Genomic DNA, 12,215 nt, shown 5'->3' on the forward strand with positions numbered 1-12,215 from the left:
CCTCTAAGAAGATCTGAGAAGGCAGTTTTATTGTAATTAAAAAGTACGATTATTACCTATTCCTCAATTAGGTTTTGACTTGAGATTTTATACTATTTAATTGAATCTAATTTGATATTTTGGTGTTTTTTACTCAATAAATTATGAATTGATGAAATTTAAATAAAAGCTTTCAGTTGTAGGGTATTTTTTTACTGACTGACAGGGACTGATGAGTCATACAGATTAAGATTTTCATTTTACATCATGTTTTAGTGTGTGTGTGTGTGATTTAGGTACTTTAATGGTAAACCCACATTCGTTAATCTGTTTTTGTTTGAAGTTATAAATATACTCACACATTATTATGTAAGTAAAAATCTGTGATAAGCATTTTGTCTTTGATAGAAATTAAAGCTTTCAATGATGACTTGGTGTACTGACATAATAGTGACGACATCAATCTACCCAGAATCCTCTAAGAAGATCTGAGAAGGCAGTTTTACTGTAATTAAAAAGAAATATAAAACTAGTAAAGTTTATACGATTATTACCTTTTACTCAATTAGGTTTTGACTTAAGATTTTATATTCACATTAATTGAATCTAATTTTATAAATTAGTATTTTTAACTCAATAAAATAATTATGAATTGATGAAATTTAAATAAAAGCTTTCAGTTGTAGGGTATTTTTTACTGACTGACAGGGACTGATGAGTCATACAGATTAAGGTCTTCATTTTAAATCATGTTTTAGTGTGTGTGTGATTTAGGTACTTTAATGGTAAACCCACATTCGTTAATCTGTTTTGGTTTGAAGTTATAAATATACTCACACATTATTGTCTAGCAGGTGTAAGTAAAAATCTATGATAAGCATTTTGTCTTTGATAGAAATTAAAGCTTTCAATGATGACTTGGTGTACTGACATAATAGTGACGACATCAATCTACCCAGAATCCTCTAAGAAGATCTGAGAAGGCAGTTTTACTGTAATTAAAAAGAAATATAAAACTAGTAAAGTTATACGATTACTACCTATTACTCTATTAGGTTTTGACTTAAGATTATATTCACATCTATTGAATCTAATTTTATAAATTAGTATTTTTAACTCAATAAAATAATTATGAATTGATGAAATTTAAATAAAAGCTTTCAGTTGTAGGGTATTTTTTTACTGACTGACAGGGACTGATGAGTCATACAGATTAAGATCTTCAATTTAAATCATGTTTTAGTGTGTGTGATTTAGGTACTTTAATGGTAAACCCACATTCGTTAATCTGTTTTGGTTTGAAGTTATAAATATACTCACACATTATTATGTAAGTAAAAATCTGTGATAAGCATTTTGTCTTTGATAGAAATTAAAGCTTTCAATGATGACTTGGTGTACTGACATAATAGTGACGACATCAATTTACCCAGAATCCTCTAAGAAGATCTGAGAAGGCAGTTTTACTGTAATTAAAAAGAAATATAAAACTAGTAAAGTTATACGATTATTACCTTTTACTCTATTAGGTTTTAACTTAAGATTATATTCACATCTATTGAATCTAATTTTATAAATTAGTATTTTTAACTCAATAAAATAATTATGAATTGATGAAATTTAAATAAAAGCTTTCAGTTGTAGGGTATTTTTTTTACTGACTGACAGGGACTGATGAGTCATACAGATTAAGGTCTTCAATTTAAATCATGTTTTAGTGTGTGTGTGATTTAGGTACTTTAACGGTAAACCCACATTCGTTAATCTGTTTTTGTTTGAAGTTATAAATATACTCACACATTATTGTCTAGCAGGTGTAAGTAAAAATCTGTGAGCATTTTGTCTTTGATGGAATTAAAGCCTTTAATGATGACTTTGTGTACTGACATAATAGTGATGACATTAATCTACCCAGAATCCTCTAAGAAGATCTGAAAAGGCAGACTGTAATTAAAGAGAAATATAAAACTAGTGAAATTTATACGATTATTACCTATTACTCAATTACTTTTTGACTTGAGATTATATTCACATTAATTGAATCTAATTTGATAAATTAGTATTTCTAACTCAATAAAATAATTATGAATTGATTAAAATGAAATAAAAGCTTTCAGTTGTAAGGTATTTTTGTACTGACTTTGACAGGGAATGATAAGTCATATATATTAAGATCTTTATTTTATATCATGTATTAATGTGTGATCTAGGTACTTTTAACAGTAAACCCACATTCGTTCATTTTTGTTTGGTTTGAAGTTATAATAAATTATATGCACACATTATTGTTGTGCATTTGTATACACCAAATAGTCTGGACTTTAATCTACTCATAATCCTCTTAAAAGGTCTGAGAAAGCAGGTTAAAGAGTTATGCTTTTTCTCTGTAATACAAAGAAGGCAATAACAATTGTATTGAACTCGTGATTTGTGCTTGTAATAGCTTCAAAGAGGCGTCATATTTGATTCCGTGATATTTCCCTATGTATTTCGGTAAATAGACACAAAATTTGATATGATAAACAATACATGTTAGACTTATGAGAAACAGTGATTTTAACCTCTTGGTCCGTGTTTCTGATCAAATTCTGATTGCTGTATTTAATGTATTATGCTGTAATATTTAGTGATTTATTTACTTTGACTCCAGTATTACAGCAGATTGAAACAGAATCTGATGTTATTAAAAGTACATGTTAGACTTGAGAAGCAGTGGTGTTCAATTTTTGGTCTGTGTTTCCAATCAAATTCTGATTGCAGTAACTTACATGGTGTAACCATTACAGATTTCTTGATTTTGCCTCCGGTACACGAAACAGAATTTGATATGATGAACAATACATGTTAGACTTATGAGAAACAGTGATTTTAACCTCTTGGTCCGTGTTTCTGATCAAATTCTGATTGTGGTATTTAATATATGCTGTAATATTTAGTGATTTCTTTATTTTGACTCCAGTATTACAGCAGATTGAAACATTTACAGCAGATTGAAACATTTACAGCAGATTGAAAACATTTACAGCAGATTGAAACATAGTTTGATATTATTAAAAGTACATGTTAGACTTGAGAAGCAGTAGTGTTCAATTTTTGGTCTTTGTTTTTAATCAAATTCTGATTGCAGTAACTTACACGGTGTAACCTTTACAGATATCTTGATTTTGCCTCCGGTACCAAAAACAGAATTTGATATGATGAACAGTACATGTTAGACTTATGAGAAGCAGTGATTTTAAGCTTTTGGTCCGTGTTTCTGATCAAATTCTGATTGCAGTATTGAATATATGTTGTAATATTTAGTGATTTCTTTATTTTGACTTCAAGTATTATAGCACATTAAAACAGAGTTTGATATTATTAAAAGTACACGTTAGACTTGAGAAGCAGTGATGTTTCAATTTTTGGTCTGTGTTTCTAATCAAATTCTGATTGCAGTAACTTACATATTGTAATTATTACAGATATCTTGATTTTGCCTCCGGTACAAGAAACAGAATTTGATATGATGAACAATACATGTTAGACTTATGAGAAACAGTGATTTTAACCTCTTGGTCCGTGTTTCTGATCAAATTCTGATTGTGGTATTTAATATATGCTGTAATATTTAGTGATTTCTTTATTTTGACTCCAGTATTACAGCAGATTGAAACAGAATCTGATGTTATTAAAAGTACATGTTAGACTTGAGAAGTAGTAGTGTTCAATTTTTGGTCTTTGTTTTTAATCAAATTCTGATTGCAGTAACTTACATGGTGTAACCATTACAGATTTCTTGATTTTGCCTCCGGTACAAAAAACAGAATTTGATATGATGAATAGTACATGTTAGACTTATGAGAAGCAGTGATTTTAAGCTTTTGGTCCGTGTTTCTGATCAAATTTTGATTGTAGTATTTAATATATATTTAATATTTAGTGATTTCTTTATTTTTCTCCAGTATTACAGCAGATTGAAACAGAGTTTGATATTATTAAAAGTATATGTTAGACTTGAGAAGCAGTGATGTTCAAATTTTTGGTCTGTGTTTCTAATTAAATTCTGATTGCAGTAACTTACTTGCTGTAACCTTTACAGATTTCGTGATTTTGCCTCCGGTACAACAAACAGAATTTGATATGATGAACAGTACATGTTAGACTTATGAGAAGCTGTGATTTTAACCTCTTGGTCCGTGTTTCTGATCAAATTCTGATTACACTAACTTATAAGCTGTAATGTTTAGAGATTTCTTGGTTTTCCCCCCCTGTATTATAACTGATTTAAATAGAATTTGTTATGATGATCAGTACTTCTTGATTTATGAGAAGCAGTAATTAGAATTACTTCTTGGTCCTTGTTTATGAACAAATTGCCATTGTGATTAGCTTTCATTAAGCAGTTATTTGTGGATATGAGCAAGCCTTATGAATAAACTTCAATAATAATCAAATTTTAAGTTTATAAAACTAGAAGTATCAATGTTTAAATTTATTTTCTCTATGTTGCTGATCTAATTGTGATCACTGTATCAGTGATGTTTGACCTAAGATATGTTTATAACCAATAACTATTGTTAAGCAGCTAACTTGTAAAAGAAGATATTTTACCTAAATATGAAGTAAATATTTATATCTTAATAATATAAATATCTTTCTTTATATACACTAAAGGGAGTATTTTGTAAATATACATTTACGCAACATTTAGTATGGAACACCTTTATTCTAATTGTTTAAAAATAAAAATATTTAAGCGATATAAGTAATTTCCATTTTGAAAAACTGCATTTCTAACACTATTTGTGCAATATAAGTAACTAATTATGTAAGTACATTCTGATCAGAAGTTAATATTTACAGTACAGTATAGCTGTATGTAGAAATAGTCAGTGTCAGTAGTGTATTCAAGGAGGGCTGCCTCGCTGAAGTTTCTGAGAAGATAAAAACATTGTCTGATAGTCTTTTATATTGTCTTTTACACTAAATTTAATATGGAAAACTCAAATAAACGTAAAAATTCAAATTAGGAGTGATAAATTTGATTGTGTTTGATCCAATCAGTTACTTGGGTAACATTTTTGGCTTTTGTAATTGTATGATTGGCATGGTGGAGAATGCAGATCACTTATTGGGTTAAATTGCTACAGTCTTTGGGGGATTATTGGTTCTGTTGTATCACAGTGGTCTTATAGGAATTAATATTTTTTATTGTATTAGTACTTTGTTGGACTTATATTTGTCTAATCAGATCACAAATGCCATGGTATTGTGGGTGTATTATTATTGGATTGTTATTATTTTATGGATACTTCCAGTGTTAGTAATTTACAAGGTTTCATTAGGATTAATTTAACCAAAATGTAAAACATCCTACAAAACACCCTTCAGATGCTTGTGGTCTCTTGCCTGCATTCGTTAGTTAATCTTTTATATTTGACGGTGTATAATGTTACAGGAGGCAGACACGGATGTCACTGGTGAGGCTGTACACAAGACTCAGCAAACCCTAACATTCTACGAGCTGGACTTAGGGTTGAACCACGTGGTGCGCAAGTACTCTGAGCCATTGGAGGAGCATGCTAACTTCTTAGTGTCTGTACCAGGCGGCAACGATGGCCCCAGTGGTGTACTTATCTGCTCGGAGAACTACCTGACGTACAAGAACCTTGGGGATCAGCACGACATCCGGTGTCCTATTCCTCGAAGGAGGGTAAGTCTGTTATAAAATGTTTCCTTTTTTAATTTACATTACAATTAACTTTGCCCAAGTCATTGTCTAAAACTGTGCACATATACAACAGGCTATGGAAGATATATATAAATTTCAGGATTATATCTTTTTTGTTATATTTTTGTAAACTACATTTAATAAGAAGTAAAAAAAATAACTTTATAACTTAAAAAATAGCATAGTTTTGAGTTGTTTAAAAAACTCAATTTTCTCTAAGATGGCTTGGGATTTTTAGCATATCACTTGATATAATGGCCAGGATTAAAGGGTTCATCATTATACAGTTGGTAATTATTTGGTAATTATTTCTAATTTTCCAAATAATTTAAAAATGTTATGTAAAAGTTTGGCAAGGTATATTTGTAGTTACACTTGTCTTCATAGCAATAATGAGCTGATAAAGAATAAATAATCCATTAAAATTTCAACAATGTTGCTTTTGTTGTCAGTTTAATTATATTCAGAAATTCATTCTGCATATAGTGTAAATATTGCTACAATCTAGATAATTGATTTTAGGCTGTTTGCAAAGATTTATCAAATATTATTTAAATAACATCATTCAAAATTATTACTGAATGAGTTTTACTGTCGACAATGAGACCTGGTTAGTTCTGTCAAGAACGTACATATTGCCTGTAGTATTTTGTATATTCCAGACTAAGCCTCAGGTCAGGAATAACTTGAGGTATGCAAATACTTTATAAATTCAAGTGTAAAAAATATTTAAAACATCTCTGATTATTTATTCTAGCTCGTTTATTGACGGTATATAGACTTTTATCTTCTAGAGCTACACTGTTTCTGAACAATAAGCTATATAAATCAATTGTGAATTATTGAAGGATTGAATATAAATGCGGAATACACATATACATGTGGAATTGTTATCAGTTATATTTTAATGTGCTTAAGCAAGATTACAACAGAGTGAGGATAAACAAAATAGAAAAATGCTGGAGAGTGTAATAATTATGTAAGGTGTAAAGTATGATAGAAACTTTTTTTTGTTTTAGTAGAACCCTTTTTAATGTAATTTTTCCAAAACCATGTTGAAATACTTAAAATCTCATAAAAGCCTACAATTATATGAATTTCTATAAATGGAGTAATTTTATTTTACTACTCAAAACATATTGTCTTGTTTCCTAGATCATAAATCACATAATGATGTCTTTCATATCCGTGTTTCACCTGAGAAACCAGTGATTATAAAACTGATTCTGAATGTGGTTTGTTGTGAAATATAAGACAACTGAATTGATTTCATGAGTTACTAATAGTTTTCTTTCTTTTTTATTAGAGGTTTGGTAAAAATGCCGTGGAATTGGAAATCTATTTCTGAATTGTAATATTGTATTAATAAAATGATAACTTTACTTAGATGTAATGGTTCTTATTACAAGAAACACTATACAATTATGGAATACAAAAAAAGACAAGAGTAATCTCAGTCACATAAGTTTACATGACCACAATTTGAAATATTGCAAATAACCAAATGACATGTCAAATTATAAAATTTCATAAGTTTATGAATTCTACTTATATACTTGTAAACTATACAATATACACACACACATATATATATATATTTATTTTTTTTTTTTTGATTTCCCGTTAATTAGAACCTCTTCAATTGACACAACCAACTTGAAGATATCTTTGTTTAAAACCCAAGAGAATTTGAACCGCATTATTCATTTTTGCTGCTTTTTCTTGTTGAAGTTTCCGAATTTGTTACTCATTTAAAACTTAAATTTATGAAGTAGTAAACAAAACCACATAATGATGCCAATACATCCGTGTTTCACCTGAGACTCTGTGCTTATAAACTCCTCTTGACTGAATGTGGTCATATTAAAATAAGATGTAAAAAATTCATAAGATTTTTTGGAGCAAATGTTAACTTATTTTGCAATGAATTTTAGATTACGTACCAGTGTGTGTTAACTATTATAGCCTATGTCTTTTAACCCTTTGCGCTTGAAAGGCCAGCAGAACTGGCCACACTAAGGTTACAGACAACTCTCATTAGTTTTACCTTAGTATGTTCTTGCAACTCGTATGAACTGTATAGATGGCCACACTACTTTCATTGACAGTTTGGCGGCCATATTTTTTGTTTTCCTCTCCAAATCGGAATTATTTTTCAATATCCTCCACGTTATTTGCATAGTAATTTAAAATGTTTAAAGAAGATATGAAGAATAATTTTTAATTTATTTTTAATGAATCTTTCTAGTAAAAAGGTAAACATACATTTAGGAAATTTAACTCATATAATATGTCTATTGTTAAAGATTGTAAATAAAATGTTACAAAGTAGACCTATATAGTTATGTTATACTCAAACATGAACTATTTAAAATTTTCTCAGTCTTTACATTATTTTATGGAATAAAAATATACACCTATGTGTAGTCAAGAATAGTTAGCACACGTCTTCTAGTAAAATTTTCTAGGTATCTATCTATCCCTTCTATCACTCAGTGTATAGGCCCACTACATCATTCGTCTTACTTGCACAGTCAGTGTTATAGGAGAAGAATTATAAGTTAATTTAAAATTGACTGCTTTACTTTAAAATTACTTCTGCTCAATAGGTGTCAGCACTCGCCATTCATTATAAAACAAAGAGAATATTAGATAATAACTGCTATGTTTAGTGGCCAGTGGTGCTGGCCTTACGAAGCTATGGCCGTATTATATCTTGGCCAGTATAGCTGGACCGACAAGCTGAGATAAAATTACAGCAAAAGTTAATCCACGCCTCCGACAAAATGGAGGCTGCAAGTAGAGCTGCCTGACAAGCTCCAAGGGCAAATTATAAATACTGCCTTCGAGTGCATAGAGTTGAAGGACATGAATGCGAGAGGAGCACTCTGGTATCTCCAGCACGTTTATGTGACGTGTTGGTCGTTGTAGTGCTACAGTAACGTAAGTCAGCATCGTTGGAGCGTTGTCAAAGCACAGCCTCCTGGTTACAGAGGTTACTACAGAACTTTGATTGTTACATGTTAACACCATCTATTTCATTTTCTAGTTCATTTTAAGAACAGGCGTGATAAAGTAAGTATTAAAATAAACACTAATGTGTATCTGATTGAATTTTGAGAATTACAATTTATGAACTGAACCTGATGGATAGACATAACTCCATCTATTTTATTTCTTGTCTCTAAAAAAATTAACCACCCTATTAGGATAACTATAACAGTTAACCCTAAGCTATTAGATTCCATTTTGGCCAACAATTGTTAAAAACAACATTAAATGCATATTTTTATAATTGTAATATTTTAGGTATTTTGTATTGCATATAAATTAAAATCGCTAACATATATCCAAACTTTTCCTATAAAACATTCTGTTTTACCACAAATTTGTGAAAACATGCGAGTCATTGGCCCAAATCAAGATTGATTAGAGGAATATCGGTTTGATCTTAATTTTTTTTTAATATATAATTTTAATTCAGTAGTTTAATCATTTGAGTCTTAAAGATGAAAGTGGCCGAGCCAATGTGAGTTCTTTGTTGTTTGAGCTTTATCGTTGTTTATCTAGTATCAGTAGATTGAAAAATAAAGAGGTGGTTAACCAAAGTAAGAAAATATTGTGATTTTGTACTCAATATTTGACTGTTGCATTGGTTTACATCAATACTGTGACATGTGATCCATTACACAAATCACTGATTGCTAATACAGGTTTTGTTTTTCATTATGTATGAAACTGTATACATCTTCTTTACCCTATTGTGTAGGTAGGCAACTAAATAAACAAATAATTTTTCATTAATTAATGACATTTTAATTTCAATTAGTTTTTTCTATATTTATGTTTGTTGATTGTAAATGTAACAATTCCACAAAGTTTATTGAAAATGTTAAAAAAATATAGTGAAAGTAAATTATAAAACACAATGAATGATAATCATGAAATGTCTAATAGTACCAATGACAGCAGCAGTGATAGTGAAATTAACTCAAATTTTTTAGTCCCAAATGGTTTAATAATATATAAATGGCAACAAACGCTTTATTGCATGACAAATGCAATAAAGGAAATAGAAAAAAATATATACATTTCTATTTTTGTAATATTCAAACAAATCCAATAATAATGTTAATTTACTGGTTTCAGCTTGGATTTGTATTTATAATAGAATGTAAGTTCTATAAAATTTAACTATTTTTGCAAAATTATAATTTGTTTTTGTAACTGTCTCTACTTGTACTATTGATTGTACGATACTGTATATGTTATGGGCATAATTTGTGAACACAGCACTCTGGTATCTCCAGCACGTCTTTGTGACGTGTTGGTCGTTGTAGTGCTACAGTAACGTAGGTCAGCATCGTTGGAGTCTTGTCAAAGCACAGCCTCCTGGTTACAGAGCCTACTACAGAATTTGATTTTTATACATAACACCATTTATTTATTGTTTTAAATGAGCAAGACTAATAAGTAACGACAAAGTATTGTAAAGTATAGGATTTTATATTCTAAACTGTTAATAAATAATAACAATAAAAAAATGTACTGTAGAGTAACAAGTGGTATACCTCCTGATAATTTTGAAGATTTCTTTATAATTTCTATGAAAAATAATAAACAAAAAATAAATATGTCTACAGTTATGTGGGTCTGATGTGTTCATTTAAGAGGAAAAGCCTCACAAAAATAAAATTTCTTAATTATTGGAGTGTTTGTTCCTAAATTAAGCATTTGATTCCAATAAGAAGAAGCTGGTAGAATGTAAATATGTCTAACCAAACTCCCACCACTGAAGAACTGTTCAGACACATTTCATTCCATTTATCTCTTTTACATGGAACATATCTCCCAATGATATGGTGAATGGTGACAAGTGTCTAAGTAACTCCAATAGCTGTGATATTTATGATGTCAAATGTTATTATAAAACATGTGATTACAACTTTAGCAGAACCTTTTTCATACTGTTTAAATCTCTGTCTACTTGAGGGAGTTTTCCCAAATAAACTTAAAATAGCTCGTATTTGTCCTATTTATAAGAAGGAGCCCAAGAACGAGCCAAATAGTTACCGCCCAGTATCTGTTATACCAATACTGTCAAAAATATTTGAAATTTTGGTGTATGATCAAATTAGCATTTTTCTCTGTTGAAACTAATAGCTTCCTGAGTATATCACAATTTGGCTTTAGGTAATGAAAAACACCTTTGATGCAATAGAGCCTTAAATTTGTAAATTGCCTCTGACAGTAAATCACAATGACATCCTTATGAAATTGAAATATTAGGGTTTAAATGAGATTGTTAGGTTTTTTTGAATCATACTTAAGTAATCGTAGACAGAAAGTATTTGTCGAGTGATGGCTGGAGGCTCAGCCTGTTCTACTACTAGTTCCTTTCATGAGGGTTTTTTTATGTTTGGGCTTTCCAAAACTGAATTGTCTTCGGTTGTTTTTTAACATTTATTTTTTAGGCATTTTCATTAAAAAAAGTAGTTTGAAGTGGCTGAAGTAAATATTTACCAGAATAAAATGCTCTTGTAGTTCAAAGCATACTCTACTGACAAAATGGAAGTTTTCTACGTACTAAAAGTACATTGTTTTTAACAAAGTTTACAGTTTTTCGAAGAAAAAATAAATAAAAAATAAAAATGCAGGATGTCAAAACTATAATAATTGTGTATGGTGTTCTTTAAGATTGTTGAATAAAATGGTGTGGTGATTGATTGAATATACTTTCAGAATGATTTGGATGATCCTGAACGAGGTATGATTTTTGTCTGCTCAGCGACCCACAAGACCAAGTCCATGTTCTTCTTCTTGGCCCAAACAGAGCAAGGGGACATTTTCAAGGTGACTTTGGAGATAGACGAAGATATGGTAACAGAGATCAAACTCAAATACTTTGACACTGTACCTGTTGCGACTGCCATGTGCGTGATGAAGACAGGATTTCTGTTCGTGGCTGCGGAATTTGGCAATCAGTAAGTTAATTTGTAGTTTGTAGTTGCAGGATTGTAATTTATATTTAATACAGCAAAATAATTTAAGAGTAGTTGCTCACAAATTTATTGGGCACCTTATAACCGACCACTTTCACATTAATTGTGTCAGTGGATTTATTTTGGTGCTACAGGAAATTGAAGGGCTATCGTTGAATTCCAGTTTATATATTGTTGTTCAGACACATCCCTACCACATTTAAATACTCATAATAAATTGCATGAGGAAGTTTTGTTTTGTACTGGGAATAAAATTTGAGTGGGTGAAAGTTAAAATGAAGGTTTTGTGTTGCCCTCGCAGCTACCTATACCAGATTGCTCATCTTGGAGATGATGATGATGAACCCGAGTTCAGCTCCGCCATGCCTCTGGAGGAGGGAGACACATTCTTTTTTGCTCCAAGGCCTCTCAAGAATCTGGTTTTGGTTGATGAAATGGACTCGCTTTCACCTATTTTAGCATGCCAGGTCGCTGATTTAGGTGAGTGTATGTTTATAAGTTTAACTCTTAATTACAGAAAT

At 30.3% G+C, this 12,215-nt stretch overlaps 1 protein-coding gene across 2 annotated transcripts in view; it reads left to right on the forward strand.

Moving 5' to 3' along the window:
* The window catches only part of LOC124354104 (splicing factor 3B subunit 3), a 72,386-nt gene that overhangs the window by 22,404 nt on the left and 37,767 nt on the right, over window positions 1-12,215 (forward strand). For both annotated transcript variants that reach the window (XM_046804320.1, XM_046804319.1), the window contains exons 5-7: window positions 5,420-5,674; window positions 11,435-11,676; window positions 11,996-12,174. In XM_046804320.1, the coding sequence (XP_046660276.1) occupies window positions 5,420-5,674; window positions 11,435-11,676; window positions 11,996-12,174 (676 nt within the window). The remainder of the gene's footprint in view (window positions 1-5,419; window positions 5,675-11,434; window positions 11,677-11,995; window positions 12,175-12,215) is intronic.

The sequence above is a fragment of the Homalodisca vitripennis genome, chromosome 2 (assembly GCF_021130785.1).
Source record: "Homalodisca vitripennis isolate AUS2020 chromosome 2, UT_GWSS_2.1, whole genome shotgun sequence".
Taxonomy (NCBI): Eukaryota; Metazoa; Arthropoda; class Insecta; order Hemiptera; family Cicadellidae; genus Homalodisca; species Homalodisca vitripennis.